Consider the following 18,704-nt stretch of genomic DNA (forward strand, 5'->3'; position numbering starts at 1 on the left):
TAAAATTCAGCCAAAAAACCAAAACATTGCTATTATGTTCCTCGTCCCTTTACGCTGTGTGATTATTCCGCCAAATTGAGCCAAATGCATCCCCTATGGCCGTTCTCTGCTATTGAAATATCTCTGAATGGTACTGTATGTGATCCTAATCAAATTTTTAAAATATTTGGAGTTCTTATCTGTTTTAGTCCGGACATTTTTGTCTGTAATTGTAATGAATGTGGTGAGGTCTGTGGCTGACTGTGGCGTGATTTTCATCTGTCCTCCAATGAACCAACGGCTGACACAGTGTCTGTCTCTGTGCAACATGTTAGTGTAATAGGCAGCCTCAAACCACCATGTGGGTGGGTGTGTGTGTGTGTGTGAGGAATACAAAACCTGTTTTTAATAAAATACAACTTTATATATTTGGCATTACATTACTTGCCAGTACAGGCTATTGAATCAAGTTAATCTTAGTCCAGAATAGTTGATCCCATTTATTTTTTATTTTTGCACTCAGATATGGCTACATTAGTAACAGGCAGTGTAATTATTGCTCACTACCAGAAACATAAGTAAATAATAAGTGCATGACTTTTAGTTTTGGTTCATGAGTAAAGTTTATATTTAATATTAAGAAGTCTATCTATGAAGACAAGCAGATTTGCTTAGTGTGTAACAGTGGTGTACCTGAAACTGGCACATAAACTACTCCTTTTTTAAAAACAGGGTTTTTAAAGTCCTGCATCTCATGTTTGAGACATCACTATATTATTTATTTTTAATGTTTCTATGTATCTGATGTATTGTGGTTCCTATAGTATAGTAGTTAACATAAGGTTGCTTCAGAAATGCCCTTTGAGACTGTGTCAGGAAACATATCTGGTTTAAAATTCAGCCAAATGAAACACGTGGAGCTACCTGCTGTGGCAAGGAAGCTTTGGAATACATGTTTGTATATATACATACATTTGCATGCACAGGCTGCTCAGCATGTCTGCCATCTTTGGTTCTATAGATTGTGAAGTCTGCGAAGTGCAACATGTGCCGCTGTATACAGCTCACCTGCTATAGGCTGTAAATCTGCCATGTTCTCATCAGGCATGCACTGTTAATAGACTACTCAGTTGTAAGATCAGCAGGGATCAGACAGACAAGACAGGTGTGTGTGTGTGTGTGTGTGTGTGTGTGTGTGTGTGTGTGTGTGTGTGTGTGTGTGTGTGTGTGTGTGTGTGTGTGTGTATCCGGAGCCTCAGAGTGTAATTCATAGTGCTCAAGAGGCTAAGTGCTTATTCCTGCTACTGAAAGCTCACACTTCCTCCCTGTGGAGCTACTAGTTTTTCACAGCTTTTATTAAGAGAGTGTCTGTTTGTATTTGCTTTGTATGAGTGTGTGTGTCTGTCACTAAGATAACAGTGGCCTAGCCCATCTGGATTTTTTTCCAGTCCAAATGGAGGTGAGGGATTATTTCACCTTTTCTATTTAAGTCATGGAAAGTGCCAGAAGAGAAAAGAAAGTAACAGGATGAGAAAATCTAAAAAAAAATAAAAAAAAAAGCGAGAGGAAAAACTACTGTGTGTCTGGCACTGCATGCTTTCTTTCATCAGACACTAAACCCACAGAAGAGGGAAGAGGAGGGGCAAGTTCCAGATAAACACAATGACCTCGTACAGTAGACGTGGCACTTCAGTGACAAACAAGCTATGACATGTTTGTACACACATGTGCACGCATATACAACAACGTACCCGAGCACGCTCCACATGCGCACAAGGATCGGGGTCATTAGAACTTGTTAATTAGAACTGTGTTTGCCAGGGATGTGTTGTACCTGCTCAACACTTTGCTAATGAGCTAACTCAATCAACCACCTGCTGGGGCTAAGCTGTTAATGGACTAAACTAGCTTGGAGTAAAAGAATAGACTGAAGATGGGACCGCCTGCACCATGAAAAATATATTACACCTGTTAGTTAATGATTACATGCATTACAATGCATTCAGCAAATCAGATTTTATCCTAATATCCTATAATTATTGTGATATTTTACTTCTGCTGTATTGGAGCAGTTTCTGCCTTGGACTAGTCCAGTTATAGTACACTGCCAACCCAGAGAAACTATAGAAAGGAGAGTTGATGTGACACTTTGCACTGCAGGTTGACCACTCTATCCTGCTTCTCATTACTCCTATTAAAAGGGCAAGCTATGACAGTATGTCGCTGGCCCTGAGTGCCTTTGAGTGGTCTGTACTTATTGAAATTGCGGCTGTGGCAGTGAGTGCTGCTCGGACTTTAACTGCATTTGTTATTGAATTTACGATGCTATGGATATGTCTCTGGTTACTCTAGTGCTCCTATTAACAGTAGCCATCAATAGGGCACAGATGATTTGCATCTGCAGTGCTTCTGTTAGATATGACAGTTGCATTGTTCAGGAATACAGTCGCATCATAATCGTGCTCAGTAAGCTCAACCAAGACCTGCATATAATTAGTGTTACACATGTTTTATAGATGTTTATAGATGTTTCACGATCTCTTTCAATCTTTTTTGTCATGTGTTTACAATAAACTGCAAAGTGTTTTTATTTTCTGGAATTCCTGGGAAAATTCATCTTCAGTTTTCCCAGGAATCCTGGGAATTAAACATGTTTCTTTTTAATAACTTCAGCTAAACTCTGGGCATTTAAAGCAGCTCTAATACACCACGGAGAATCGGGCATGCATGTGTTCACAATGACATTTTCTACGTATTTTTCTGCTTATTATTAAGGCAAAATAGACAATTAATGTTAGCCAACATTAATATAAATGCAAACTACATTCGCATCCAGCATGCTGCATGAACTAAGTAATATGGCAACACTACAGGTGCAAAGTAGACTACCTGCTATAACAACAAAGCAATAAATCGTAGCCTAGTAAAATCAATGAACACTCACTTGAAGTTAGCAGAGATAATATTAGGACAGGACAGACTAATCTATTTCTTTTTGGTTTATAACGTAGTGAATTTTTGAGCATGTAAAAATGTATAGTGGTGTTACCAAAATATAACTATAATATATAAATCAGATGGACCAATCATAATTAAAATAGATTCTGAGTTTCCCTGATTAAAGCAAAAATGAACTTGCAACAACAGGCATCATTTCTTTTAGTCACATTTGTTCATTTTGCACTCACTTTTTTTCTTCTTCTGGATGTGTGCATAAACAAGGCCACACCATACAAAATGTGTTACCGTGGAAATGCAATCCCACAGTGTCAACTCAGAAGTTGGAACATGTGCTATTGACCCCAAATGCTTTGTATTCATTAACAGGCTACATTTTTTAATAAACAGCACCCAAGTTAATTTTTTCTCTGTCTTTACATTTCCTGGGAACTGGGGAAATAATCTTGCTAGGATTTCCCAGGAATCCCATTTTCTGGCATTAAACTCTAGTCCACACCAAGGTGTCAGACATTTGTAATAGTTTACTGGTCAGCTGTTACATGAGAAGTCAGCTCATTTATGCCCCTGACAGCCGATTGTGTCCAGCATTGTGAACATTTTTGGTCTTTAAACATAAGCATTCAGCAGCATCTCTCTGATGAATCTCAGCCATGCGTGCTGAAGAGTGTTTACATACTGGTGTGTGTGTGCTCTGTGCATTCCAGCTGTGTGTGAACATGACCAATGAGCGGCTGAGGCAGTACGTCTCTGAGGTGCTATTCCAGCAGGAGCAGGCTGAGTGTCTGCAGGAGGGCATCGCCATGGAGAACGCACGCTCTCCCAGAAACCACCCAGCCATTCTGGACTTCTTTTTTCAGGTACTGTATTCTTCTAGTTTGGACCAGTCCAGTCCAGTTTGATCTGACATTATGTAATGCAACAATCCCAACCACACTTTCCCAACCTAACTTTTGGAATCACAATTATTCAGTTTTCTAATATACACAGTTAAAATCTTGACGTTTTAATTGAGACAAAAGGCAAAAACATAACATGTTCAAAAAGTCTATATAAACATAACTGCTAATGCCCCTCTAAGCCAACTGTCTGCCTCTGTTCTAATTGGTGCGAGAAATCTCTAAATCAAATAATACTGAATCTCCTTCATGTCACGCGAAAAAAATATCCTATGTGGCTCTCTGGAAGTGTCACAAAATATGGATTACTGTTATTGCTTAGTGCTTGTAAATATCTCCTAAATAAATGATAATGTGAACATCTGTTTGTTCCTCCTCCAGAAGCCCCAGGGGCTGTTGTGCGTGTTAGATGAGGAGAGCCAGAGCCTGCGGCCATTAGAGCAGACCTTGTACAAGAGGCTCTCTGCCCAGTTGGACTCCAACCAAATTCATGGGCTGTCTCTCACTACCAAGGATGGCAATGGGAACCCCCCACCGAAAGACCAAGGCCCAGCCTTTATTGTCAGCCACTATGCAGGACAGGTCTGTGTGTGTATGGCGATTTTATTTCAGTAGATTTTGCAAAGGATTAATGAGGATGAAGTGAGGGCAGCTATAAAGAGCATGAATGTTAGAAACGCAGTTAGTCCAGATGACATACTTGTGGAGGTGTGGCGATGTCTAGGATGTCTTTTTGAGCACATTGTTTTATACAGTGAGAGGAGATTGAGAGTGAGAGGATGCCTGAGGAAGATGTGTGTGAGAAGAGAAATGTACTGGTGTCAGTTTTCAAGCATAAGGGTGATGTGGAGAATTTACAGAGGGAAAGAGGTGATGACTCATACCAAGACATAGGAAAGAGTTGCTGAAGCTAGGTGAAGACGAGAGATGATGATCAGTGAGCAGCAGTATGGCTTCATGCCAAGAAAGAGAACTATAGATGTGATGTTTGCATTGAGAGTGTTGATGGAGACGTATGCAGAATGGATTTGTGAATCTAGAGAAAGCATGTGAAAGAGTGCCAAATGAGAAACTATAGTACCGCATGAGAAAGTCTGGAGTGGCACAAGAAGTATGTGAGGGAGGTGCAGGACATGTATGAGGACAGCCATAAAGTGGTATGGTGTGCAGTAGTAGTGACAGATGGGTTTAAGATGGGGGTGGGATTACACCAGGGGTCGGCACTGAGCCCCTTGTTGTTTGTGATGGTGATGGACAGGCTGACAGATGAGGTCGCGCGGGAGTGTGGACTGCGATGTTTGCAGACAACATTGTGATCTGTGATGAGAGTTGGGAGCAGATGGAAGAGAGACTAAAGGTGAAAGTATGCTCTGGAGAGAAGAGGAATGGAAGTCAATAGAAGCAAAGCAGAACACATGTGTTAATGAGATGGAAGTAGGTGTAACAGTGAGCAAGCAAGGAGAGAGGTAGTGAGGAGTTTAAATACCTGGGGTCAACCATCCAAAGCAACAGCCAGTGCACAAGAGAGCTAATGAAGATAGCGCAGGTAGGATGGAGTTGATTGAGATGAGTGTCAGATTTGTGACATAAAGATGGCAACAAGAGTAAAAGGTTAGGTTGGTAGCAAGACCAGCTCAGCTCTCATCATGGAGATGGTGGCACTGAAAAAAAGACAGGAGGCCAAGCTGGAAACGGTAAATCTTAGAAATGAGTACATCGATAGAACTTATTGAGGCAAGGCTGAGATGGTTTGGACATGTGCAGAGGAGGGATGGTGGTTATAATGGACCACACAGAAGGTTCATGGATGCAATGAAGGAGGATTGGCCCGACAGAAGGAGAATGCTAGAGAAAGGGCGATATTGAGGCAGATGATCCACTATGGCGACCACTAAAGGACCAGCCAGTTACTGGGCCTGTTTGTATTGCATCTGTATCTGTGGTTCATAGCACATTTGCGAGATATGAACTGATAGAATAAATATAATGGAATATTTTTTTTATACTAGGTAAGTATATATTTCTTGATTTGTATTTATTTGTTTTTTTTCTGCCAGATTTCATACAACCTCACGGGATCGCTCACAAAAAACAAGGACTCTCTTCCTCAGAATCTCCTGTTTACGATTAAGTGTAAGTACCCAATGAATAACAGACATGCGTGCACATTGTGGTGTCAGCACGCGCTTCATTACAAAGACGCACTCTTGTGTAAACAAACAGCACACAAAACCACTCGTTGTCCAAATGTGGTTGTGTTTTTATATGTGTGTTTCATCCCCTGTGCAGCAGACAGCACCGTCTGTGTGTATATTGTCTATAGAAAGTGCCAGATGTGAGGTGTTGTGGTTAGCAGGACACAGGGACTCGCTGTGTGACTGCCAGGCTAGCCTTGTGTCCAGAAGCCTAATTGCTATAATTTCCATGATGAGGCTAATCTTCTAAAGGCTAGCTCGTCTCTCAGACTTGGCTGTTATCCCTCCGTCTGACAGGTCGATGCATCGCTGCCTTTCATCCACACCAAGACATAAACAATGTGGTTTTTTCTTTTAGGTGGCATCCTCTCGTCACTTCTTGTTTAGGGCTTGAAGTTAAAAGGACCAAAGTGTCTGCTATGTGCATTATTACATGAAATTGTAGGCTGTGGATATAGGGTGAAGATGATCTAAAAATAATGCCCTGAATGTTTTTATAATCAGTTTACCTGAAAAAAATGCAAGATTTATTCCTTGTTTTTCTCACTGTTGCTGTAGAGAGCTCTTTATGTTTGTTGTTCTTATTGCTCTTTGACTCAAAACCAAAACAGTGTGCCCAAAATGTTCGTAGTGTAGTTCAGTATTCTGAATCCATGTAGCTTAATTCCATTTTTGAAACAAAACACCAACTGAAAGAATAAGTGAATGTTTGTAACAGCATTTTAAAGGTGGAAATTATGACTTTTTACATATAATTGTGTTCTTAAAATTGAATTGGGTATTTTAAAAAAAGTTACATAATTTGGATACATGTTTAATGTTTGAACCATTCCATTTCGCAGATATGTCTTATGAGATTTCATTACAAAGATGGTAGGCTGATTAAGCTAATTTAGGATCTGTGTCCATGCGAGTGTTTGCACACAAAGACTCTTTATTATTATCTTCCCTTGTTTATAATTCTGCAGGATGCTCAGACATTTTGCAGTATACTGTTTCATGTTTCTGGCTAGCTATTCACTTAACCTTTGTTTGCTCTTCACAGAAGCACTCACTTAAGGGTTTAGCCCCTCTTAGTGGGGGCAACAGCTCTTGTTCTTGTAATTTTACATGCACTATACCACGGTTTGGAAAACAGGAGCACAGCAGTGTTGAAAAAGGTTACTCATGAAATGTAATAGGCTATAAATTGCTAGTTACGCTGTTAACATTTAAAAAAGTTATTTTAATTAGTTTTTCAAAGTATAAAAGTCAAAGTGGTTAACAATCTTTATACTTTACAGCAGCAATAGAGTTATGGTTTACTTTCAGAAAGAAAAGAATGAATTTTATGCACTGCCGGTGTTCTTGTGCTACAACATGATCATCAGTCAGTCATGGCAGACTCAGGTCACTTAGAGCAAAGAGCACTGATTTGTTTGGCAGACAAGAGGCAGTGTAAATTCAAACAAGAGAGCCAATAAAAAACAAGAGTAGAGATGTAAGTGCAAACTGCCAAGTGAATGAAGTCTACCTAGACAGCTCCTGTTAATCTACCCAACCCTTGATGATGTGTCCATAAATGTGATAAAACTAAACACTCCTGCATATTTTTTTAATATAGCGTGTGAGCTGTTTATAAAAAATGATTCATTTGAATATAATCATCGTCATTGGTTAGTAATTGTGTCATTGTCTTTCATTTTACACCAAAAATGAAACAAAAAAAAACAATCCTGGTGTCTGTTTTGTGTCACCAACTGCTCTGATTTATATTTTTCTTTAAAATGAGTGAAAAAACCTTTTAGTTAAGAACAAAAAACTGTTTCCAGATTTTTCTTTCAAAATAGATTATTGATCGAGACAAAGCTACATGGATTATTCAGATGATCGAAGTGATTGCCATGAATAAAAAGGCAATTAGCTTGGAGCTTTTAGTATTTAAGTCCTGAAATAAGTCTTGTTTTTTATTTGCTTAACTGCCACCATCCTTTACCACCTCTCCTTCGCTCTCTCTTTCCTTTTTTTCTGTGTCTTTCTCAGCCTTTCAGATTAGAGCCACACACCCACGTTCACACACATGTTGTTTGGCTTTCTGAATGAGCTCATTGTTGTTGCGGACCGCTCCACGTGTTATAGAGTGACATGGTCCACCCCCTCTTGTTGCCTAACTGATTGTTGTTTACATGCAGATTAATTTTATGCGTCCTCCCTGCTTACACTCCTCCACTGATTTTTCTCTCTGTCGTTGTTCATTTTTCTGTCTTTCTTTCTTTCTTTCTTTCTTTCTTTCTCACCTCTCCATATTCTCTTCCACCCACTTTTTCAACCAATGCTATTGCTTCTCTTACCCTTATGTTTTCCTCCCTCTCTGCATGTATGTGCTTTGTGCCCGGCAGCCAGTGAGAGTGTGTTGCTGCAGCAGCTCTTCCAGTCCAAGCTGACTCAGACTGGTTCCTTGGTGCCAGCAGCCCGGAGCTGCATAGGGCTGAGGGGGCCTAAAGCTGCCTTGTTGCTCCACAGGATACCATCAGTCTCCCTTGTCAGTGCCAGCTCAATCCCCCAACAGCCCCGGAGGTACCATGATCTTACCAAGGTACGGTACCTTGCACACAGTGGGATGAGTCCACTACTGTGGCTACACCCTACACTTGAGCCAATACACTGACATCAATTCACCTTTATAGTATTTTTAGTGCGTGACCACTAGATTTAAGTAAACTAAAATATTACATGGCCACTCCCATTTCAACTGCATATTAGAAAATAGGACTTGGTGACATGTTTACCCAGAAAGCTCTGCTGTAAAGTGACCACTAAAATCAATCGATGGAAAAACTGGGGTGGTATTTTTCAGGAACAAAAAAGTCTAATTTAGGCTTCTTCCCACCACATTGCTATATATAAACATCTGGGAATTAGGTTTGTTTGTGCAGCCCTGCAAGAGATAAAAGCTCCGCAAGAATGTATACACGTGCACATGAACTGGGGCATTAGTGTGCTTATACACTTTTCTCAAAACACAAAAAAGCACACCTGAAAAGCACACCTGTGTCCCAAGTCTCTTCGTTCAGCTGTTTTTCCCTCTTTATTTTATCTGTTTCAATGTTTTGAAAGTACAGTGTAGTGGTGCACATATGTGATTGCTGGTTGTATAACCTTCAGGAGGCCCTGTCTGCTGTTTCTGTGGCTCATTAGCCATCTAGAGCAAAGGCTTATATAAGGCCCCTTTAACCTCACTGATCTGTCCCAGCAGCCTTATACGGTAACACTAGGCAATATTGTTTTGCTGCTCGGTGTATAAGCCTGTAAATATAACAGTAAAGCACTGAACCTCTTCTTACATATGACGAATCATAACTGTGTCTGAATTCTATATATGCTACATATTTAATCTGATTGCAAGAACCACACCAATTATCAAAGATATCAACATGGTTTTATTAAGGCTGCACAAATTTGATGATATGCGATGATAATGTTCCATATTCATCAATGGCCCCTTCAAGACGTTCATCTGTCTAACAAGTTCCTGTATTATCGCTTCCTGCTTCCAGATCTTGAAGAAAAAGGGCTCCAGCTCCTTCCTCCAGCGACTAGAGCGTTGTGGACCCACCACAGTCGCAGTCCAGCTAAGGGTATGATCTCGTCCCGTTACATAATTCTTCCAGTTGCAAGCGAATGAAATTTTACAGGAATAAAGCAAAGGAATTTATGTCAGTCTTGTGAATTACTGTGCATTTGCAACAATGCAAAACTAAGTTTAGAATTGGGTGCTGTGATTTCACAACTATATAAAGAAGCACAAATTTTCAGTTAGAGGAGAGAGCAGGGGAGCGCGGCTTCTTGGTGGTGACGCAAGAAGCCTAAAATGTGGTTGAGAGAAGCAGTACCTTTGGTTTGAATGAAACCAGTGTATTGCACAATCAGACTTGTGGACTTGTGGTCAACGAGTCCCTCTGGGAATGGCAGGGAAGGAGAGAGTGGGCTGAAGAATGATGCTGTACCAAGCCAAACATGAAGCCCTCCACATGAATGAATGAACAATGAACAAAAACCACTGTGTTCTGTGGGCACGTATTTGAGTGTGTGCATACGCATGTTTGGAGGGAAGACAGTTATGTGAATGCTGCTAGTGGCATCCAAAGATGAGGGGTGAGGTATTGAGCACTGAAACCTAAGGGTATGCAGTGCATAGACTGACGTCAGTTTGACGAATGGCAAAAACACAGATGTAAGTGTTTATGCGTCTATGTGACCTTGAATGGAGCATCTTTGAATTCAGAGACTGAAGAAAAGCTCTTTCTCGCGTTCTCCCTCACACACCCGTAGACAGAGCAAAGAGCTCTTTGTGCTTTTGTTTTCTCCAGAGGCAAAAACACACCCCAAAATCACACCACTTTGTCACAAACACATTGTAATTTTGCTCCAGTTTGTGCAGCACACACGTCAAACATCAAATGAAGTCAGACAATCCTTCCTTCCTCTCTAAATTACTTAACATGTAAAAACAGCCACGAGGCTATTGTGATCGACTCGCTAAAAATGTGCAATTGAATGCATCTCCTCTGTGTTTTCTTTCTCTTCCAGAACACACTGTCAGAGTTGGTTAGCAAACTGCAGGGCTGCACTCCCCACTTCGTGGAGTGTGTGCGACCCAACTCCAGTTGTCAGCCAGACAATTTTGACAGCTTCCATGTGTCTACCCAGCTGCAGTACATCGGGGTGCTTGAGATGGTGCGCATGATCCGTTATGGTTACCCCGTGCGCCTGTCCTTTCCAGGCTTCCTCAGCAGGTCAGTGTTATAGCAGCGGATAAGAGTGCTGCAACTATCGAAACTTCTCCTCTTAATTTACTGTTTTGTCTCCGTATGCTGATCCACTTTATGACCACATCTTTCGTAGCTCTCAGATGCTACTTTTAGGGAAAGGTCTTAAATTTGACATATTGCACTGCTTCTTTGTCTCTCTGACTCATCTCAGTTATACCGAACCATTCCCAGCAGGTCACTGCGAAACTTCCCTTTATCTGTTACACATCCAGCAGGTGAAAGTAGACTTAAAGATTCAGAGCAAATGACTCTGCCAATGAATGCATATACTCTACAGTACTGCGAGTTCACAGGCAGACTGACATATTTGAATTGAAAAGTCATTGCGACTCTTATTGTTACGAGTGCAGCATGACCCAGAATGTCTTTTTTTAGGTATAATGGGAGACCATTGCTGCTAATGAGTACCACAGACATTTCCCATGTCAGCGTGACACACAGGCATTAACCAATTGTACGTAAGGTCATTTTGTCCTGCACTTGACGGTTATTTTTGACAGTTACTCCACATCACCTGACTTCCCTTACTATCTGCTACTACCCCTTTTTAAAAAAAAAACGCTTTGCCTTCATGTGTTACTCATTGTTCTTTTTTTGAGAAACAGAGAGAACAATCTGATTTTGACATTCCGTTTCTCCTCCATTTCTATGTCTCACTTCCTCGGCTTCAGTTAATTGTCTCAGTTTTTCCTGTCTTCTGATTCTGAGAACCAGTAAAATACTGAGAGGATTTACCTCTAAGTCCAACCACCTCCCCACCCCCTTTCCCTTTCTCTCTCTCTCTCTCTCATCCTCTGTTCTCTTAGCTTCTCTCTCTCTTTTTGAGGATAAAGGGATTAACATGAACATTCTTGGCAGATAATGAGAGACGACAAAGCTGGTCACATGACCCCCTCAAAAGTTTCCACTACTTTGCTGTAAACATCACCCCCCCTGGACACACACACAATCCTCCTACCCACCACCTACACACACACATCTACGCATATTCATACATACAAACTTGTGCAAACCAGCTCCTCACTTCCTTAACCTCAATTGAAAGAGTGGATGAATCAAAAACCTGTTCAGTATTTTCACCGCTAATGAGTTTGAAGCAACATTCTTGAAGTTGTCAAAACATAATTATGAGAAGTTAAAGAAAAGGAATGGCTGTGCCTCTTAATGTTTGGTTTAACACTATTCAAAGTAACTCACTACTGTAATCACATTCAGTTTTTCTGTAATGCTGTAATCTTAACACATTAATTAACAAATTCAGCTATGCCAGTTTTTTGTTACACGTGTTGCAAGTTCTTCAATTATCTGCACACCACACACTGAGCAGTTAGAAAGAAAAAACAAACATGCACTTTTGCACTTTCACTACATTCAGCTCAGTTTGGTTGGTGGGTTTAGTGATTTTCTAGTGGACTAGAAAAAACACTTAACCATTAAATGGATTTTGAAAGAAGAAAAATGAAAGCAGTGAGTCAGACATGTCCACATGATTGACGTTTGTAGATTTTACTGTACACATGAATCCATCACACAGTTTTCAAATAGTGATAGGAACACTTAGATAAATATATCCCCTCAAAGTGTTTTAATGAAATCGGGAAATAGGTTTGTTGTTTTTGTATGATACACAGAAACATGAGGCTTCAGAATTTTACAATGATCTTGTATTTTGACCTTGGGAATTTCAAACAACACTGGTTTTATTGTTTCCTGTTTCGTTATCTCTCTCTGGATTGTCTCAGGCACAGCCCAGCATATAACAGCCTGCACCTGGGTGGGGTCTTGCCTGGTATGGTAGACCCCAGCCTCTATGGATCTTGGGCTTGGAGCTTGCTCCTCTGCTGCCATGATTAGTGCCTCTCTGCTATCTTTCAGTCCAGTTTTGTCCAGCCATTGGCGAGATTTCTTGATATCAGCCATTTCTATCAGCAAGTGGTTCATGCTGTGCAGGGCCCTGTCCTTCCATTATGGTAACTCTTCTTGCTCCTCTTCTTTGTCGGGTTTCTGCTACCTGAGGTATTCACTAAGCACACTATCTTTTGTGGCCATCTTCCTGATGTACTCATGGATCTTTGCTGTTTTTTTCTGGATAGTGGTTTTGACACTCACTAGTCCTCTACCACGCTTAGTGGACAGTCTCAGGGTGCTGGCCTTGGGATGAAACCCTCCACGCACGGTAAGGCTTCCTTGTCTTGATGTTAGTGGCTTCTATCTCCTCCCTTGGCCACCTGATCTCAACAGGGTATCTGACAACTGGCAGTACATAGGTGTTGATTCTCCAGATCTTGTTCTTCCCATTCAGCTTAATTTCTGCAGTTATTTGGTATTTGCAGCTTTCCTAACAACATCTTCATGATTCCCATTTGCCTGTGGGATTCCCAGATACTTGTAACTGTCCTCACTGTCTGCAATTTTGCCTTCTGCTATTGCAGTTCCCTCGGTTCTGACTACCTTCCCTTTTTTTTCACCATCTGACTACACTTCTCCAGTTCAAATGACATTGCAACGTCATTACTGTAGATTCTAGTGGTTTGGATCAGTGAATCAGTGTTTCGTTTACTCTACTCCATGTAGAGAGGCGCCAAATGATTCCTCAATTCTGTAGTCAGTATCCATAGCCAGTCTTGTAGCGGAACAGCAGTGGGGACAGAGCATCTCCTTGGTAAATCCTGCACTTGATGGTTGTTCATTTGGCTTAAAGTTGGCCTCTAGTGTTGTTCACCACATCCCCATTAACTTTCAGATGAAGGCTCTTAGGGTTCTGTCGATCTTGTTGTGTGTAAATAAAATATTTATCCTTAATTTTTTGATAGGTGTTCCACAGAGTTCCTAGTTTTATCAGAATTTAAATCAAGTTCATGTATGATAGGACATTTCTGAAATTATAAAAAAAAAAGCAAAATGTAGATTTGTAATGGCAATGAATGGAATGCCAAGCAGCATATAAAATAGTATCATCTGCATAAAAATGTACATTACAGTTTTGGGTGGCAGAGGGTAAATTAAAGGGGTTTAAGAATAGATCTTTGTGGGACACCTGTCCAGATGGCAAGTGGACTTGACCTGAAAACCACTGGAGTCTCCTAAGATCTGTCAGAAAGACAACAATGAAAGCATTTAAGGGACTGTTCATCGAAACTGACTGAGAATTGTTTTTCTAATAAAATGATGTGATCTACTGAATTAAATGCTTTTGGTAGATATGAAAAATGCATTACTAATGATTATCAAGGGCTTCAATAGCATTACTACATGCTACAATAACATTGTAGTACACATACTGGAGCTGTTCTTGTGCTTTGTATCTAAAACATGACTTTTCTGACTATAAAATGTTTTGTTTTTTCCAGATACACTTTCCATTAGGAACTCAGAATTAGACCATTTTAAGACAGGGCGTCAATTACTTGAGTCACTTGGGTCACCACCTCTATGCAGTGGGCGCACCGGTGCACCCTTCCAGATTTTGGGAACTTTGCCAAAGAATATTAAGAATATAAGTTGCAGTTGGCTTAGCACTGATGTGAAGGAGGGATGGATTTAAATTGTCCTTAGATTTATTTAAGCTTTAAGATAGTTTACTGTAGACCTCTTTGTGTTTTCAGAGTTACGATTCCAGCTTTTGTGAGTCGTTTCTGGCATTAAAAGCAAAAGACAAAAACTGTTGAATGCCTGTGTGGCACTTTTTTTGTTGTTGTTGTTCATACAGTAAATGGTGTGTGTTCTGATGTGTGTGTGTTTTTGTAAATCAAAGCAATACCTGATTTAAGTGGTTGCCACTCACAAAACACCAGTCAATCCAGGCCATTTGCCATTCATCTCTCTCAGCTCCACTGGGTCCAGCGCACACAGTGCCAACCTATGATCACTGCTTGGACTGCTGATTTGGGGGTGGATTGCACTGCTGTTTTCCAGAGCTCTTTCTCACTTGATGTCTCATTCTTTCCTCACTTACTCTCTCTTCTGAACCACTGTTTGTATTTTTCCCTCATCATCACTACCTATTTTTGTCATGTCCACACAGTCATTCCAGTTTCGTACCATTTTTTTTTGTTTTTATTCCATCTTTTCCCTGCAATGTGTCTCTCCTTCAGAAATAATCCCAGGCTCTAGACTAATCAGAATGGCAGCCCATTCAATTACTCATTATCCTTGACTTTGCTGTAGTCTCATGAATACAAACAGAGCCATGCCTACACAGAAATACACACTTACACACTGAAGCCTCGCAGGCCACTCGACTAAGTCAAAGCGGCAGCCTGAAGCGAATTACATTAGTGTCCTGGTAACCAGGGTGATTTACGATGAAATCTGTTTTACTGTTGCTTTTATTTGTCTTTTATGATACCATATGTGTTTTGTGGCCAGGTTTATTTTCTGCAAATGTGTGAGGTCAAATAGGACCATTTGAACCTTGTTTCTTCCAACCCCAGCCCTCGATGTGTGTTGTTCTTATCATTTATCCAAAATTGGATGTGAAAGATTTATAAGTATTTACAGAGCGAGGTACAAATGCAGTCCACAAGAATAAAAGTCATTTTTAAATATGATTTTTTTCCAAGTACATCTTCATTACCTTCCACTGACAGATAAAAATACAAATTTCTTGGTAGTACATAGAAAGTAATGTCGGCAGATATTATTGACTAAATGTTGCCACCATGCAATATGTCTAAGGAGCAGCTTCAGAAAGGAAGTAAGAGTTTAAATTACAAATGCACTGTCATTACCACCTTTGTGATGCTCAGTCAACGAGGTAAGTGACAGCCCTCTGGTCACAGTGAACCACGTTAGCACAGTGTAACCCTCCATTTAAGCTTTTTTAAAAGGGTTATTTCACTTCTTCGACTCCACATGAAGCCCCCTTAGGTCTTGTTAAAGCAGGGACCATCGATGGTTTTCATATCCTCGTTGGAGAGGTCATGGATTTACAGAGTTCCTTTGTATTTTATGGGCCCACAGGGACAGCGTGTGCTGTCTGCAGAACTGGTATTACCATACAGAGAGAGGGTTAGGGAGAGTTCAGACACAGCCCTCTTCTGTAAATCAAACACATCCCACATCCATGTACACTCGCATACTCGCTATTGACAGCACAAGTGGTTTATGTTTCCAGCCATCTGCTTGTTATATATGTCTCGTCAGCAGAGTGGCAACATCAGCTAGTAATGCTTCCCATTGAGAACTGAAAAGACAGACTAGTGTACTGATAACTGATTTTTAATAAAAACAAATGTTCAAAAACCAGTGTCTGAAATAGTGTGTAAAGGAAGCTTTACTTACAGCATTTATAGAAAAAATAAAGATAGAAACCAGTGACAAATTCAGCATATTAATCTTTAGCTCTTTGGCCCCTAAAAATGTAAAGTATTTTGCATAAAACATGATTCCAAAATGTACATTGGAATATTTATTAGACGTATTATGTAAAATATAAAGTTTAATTATAAGATGTAATGATAATTGTAGTGTACATGGACACTTTTTTCCTGCCAAATATTGATTTTTTAGCACTCTTATACTGTGTTTCTGTGACTGTCATGCCTTACTTCATACACTATTAGATTACTGACTCACTGTTATATATTATTATATTAATATAATATATTAAAATATATATTATAAGGTATATTATAATATATACTTTATATTGTATAAGTGACTGTGTTATTGCTGCTTGGGTGCTGTGCAGAAGCCTATAGCCATGTCTTTAAGCAGTGTTGATACAGTCACTATTGTACCTCTGTCCTGACCTCCTCCATACATATTGATAATGACTTGAACCCATAACTCCATAGGATCTGTTTCCACTGATTTCGAGTCCAGTTCTTGTGTAATTTGGCAAACCTTAGCCTTTTCTCCCTGCTTTCCTTCCTTAGAACTGGCTTTTTAACAGCGACCCTTCCACTGAGACCATTTCTGATGAGGCTTCAGTGAACAGTAGATGGATAAACTGAAGGCTCACGTGCAGCTGTCTGGTCCTGTATCGGGCCTTTGCTGGATTTATTTTATCCTATTTCTTCATGATTTTCCGATACTGTTCATCTGCTGCGGATAGTTTTTTTTTTAGGATTTTTTTCCTCCACTTGTTCAATTTCCTCAATACTGGCTAATAGCTCTTCTGGAATCACCTTGTTTGTGCCAAAATACTATTTCATGTTTGTCAAAGTATGTTTTTTTGGGGGCATTTTTCATAGATTGAACTAAAGAAATGGGAACAAATATGTGCTTTTACAACAGGTTGTAGTAACAAAGTGCCTGAAGATAGCTGTCTTTTATATGTTGACACAAAATTGGTTAACCCCTCGAGTTAGATTCCTTTTTATGTTTGGATGATTCATAGGCCAGTGTTAATGGGCTTAAAAAACAAACAAACAAAATATTCCTTTGAAAATGGTCAACTGCTAGACTAAAAATCTGGTAAAAATCAGTCAATGTCAAAGGAAAACTTTGAAAGACCCCTAAAAAGCCTGGAGATCTAAAGAACTTTAAAACATAGGAAGTATTTTATACTGTATTTTATACTCGTGAAAAAACTGTGTTTTTGTTGAACAATACAACAATGAAAAATGATATAATGGTGTTAATTTGTAAGAAAGTTTAAAAAACACCTGAATTAAATATACTGTATTTGAGCAAAATCTGTTACGTAGATAACAACCTTGAGTACTTGCTCAAGAACAGTTAAAAAATTTGAGGAAAGTCTGACTCCTTGGAAAGAAATGACTCAAGACTTTTGCACAGTAATGTTAGTCAAGTCAGAATTTCTGCACAGAATAAGCCTATTGTATTTACTGTATGCACTTCATGACATGACATACTTTCAGTTATATATTCTGTTAATGACACGTGCACCTTGTCCCGTAGTTTTATAAATATTGGGATGAGCTTTGTGAACCAGTTGTCCGTCACAGATGGTAATGCTGTAGGCTGTCGAAGATAAACAGCGCAGTTAGAATATTTACAGCTCATCCACATTGGTATGGCATCGGGTGTGGACCGGTGCGGTCCCCCAGTGTCTAACAATCAGCTGTGTATATATAGATAATTACTTAATTCACAGGAAAATTTGCTTCTTTAATTTTTTTCAGTTAAAGAGCTAGAAGCACTTCCTATTGTACAAAACAGTCTTTCCTCAATGAGAGTGCAGACTGCAAGCCTAAGTTTCTCTGCAGGGAATAAGGAAAAGTCAAACTGAATTCCCATTAAGCTGAAGGCTTTACTATAGGTTTAAGCTGAACCAATCACAGCAAGAGAAATCTTCATACCTTATTGAGTACATTTGTTGTACACTTATATTCACACCAACAAAGCATACGGTTGCCGCTTAGTCTTTAGGGATGTTGTGTTTTCAGTTCAGTCACATTTTTCTATGTGGTCAGTTTATTTCCTTCATAATTCATAATCATTCTTTCTTCTGTGTGTATTCAGAATTCAGAATATATATAAAACATCTACTCTTATTACACATTAACAGCTATATTCACTTTTCTTACTTTCTGCTTCTCTCCACACCACCCAGTGCATAAACAAACCACTGACTCCATCCAGCTGACCATTCATAACAACGGTTGCCCTGGACACTGCCAATAGGAACAGATGCTGTTTGGCTTGTCTTCTGAATGACCCTAATGACCCTTGAACCCATTGTTTCCAAAATAGGCTGCCTCCATGTCTTGTCTGGGTTTTTAGGTTCAGCGTGTTTATCCCTGGAGCTCTGATGTTTTGTGTTTTTCTTTGTCGTGTTACAGATATAAAGACCTTGTTGTCCCAACACTGGGAGACAAGAAGAAACTGTCTCCGGAGGAAAAATGTCGCTCAGTTCTGCAACAATCAAAACTCCAGGGATGGCAGGTGTGTTT

The 18,704-nt window shown here is 39.9% G+C and overlaps 1 protein-coding gene across 6 annotated transcripts in view; it reads left to right on the plus strand.

The window, feature by feature from the left end:
- Nucleotides 1-18,704, plus strand: part of myo16 (myosin XVI) — a 101,973-nt gene that overhangs the window by 65,286 nt on the left and 17,983 nt on the right. For all 6 annotated transcript variants that reach the window (XR_014802901.1, XR_014802900.1, XR_014802899.1 and 3 more), the window contains exons 22-28: nt 3,645-3,797; nt 4,218-4,418; nt 5,894-5,969; nt 8,410-8,606; nt 9,568-9,648; nt 10,601-10,806; nt 18,594-18,696. Coding sequence is in view for 1 of the 6 variants with exons in the window: in XM_084954658.1 (XP_084810784.1) it covers nt 3,645-3,797; nt 4,218-4,418; nt 5,894-5,969; nt 8,410-8,606; nt 9,568-9,648; nt 10,601-10,806; nt 18,594-18,696 (1,017 nt within the window). In the remaining 5 variants the exon portion in view is untranslated. The remainder of the gene's footprint in view (nt 1-3,644; nt 3,798-4,217; nt 4,419-5,893; nt 5,970-8,409; nt 8,607-9,567; nt 9,649-10,600; nt 10,807-18,593; nt 18,697-18,704) is intronic.

Source organism: Perissodus microlepis, chromosome 16 (assembly GCF_051167445.1).
Source record: "Perissodus microlepis isolate ML-2025 ecotype Zambia chromosome 16, ASM5116744v1, whole genome shotgun sequence".
Classification (NCBI taxonomy): domain Eukaryota; kingdom Metazoa; phylum Chordata; class Actinopteri; order Cichliformes; family Cichlidae; genus Perissodus; species Perissodus microlepis.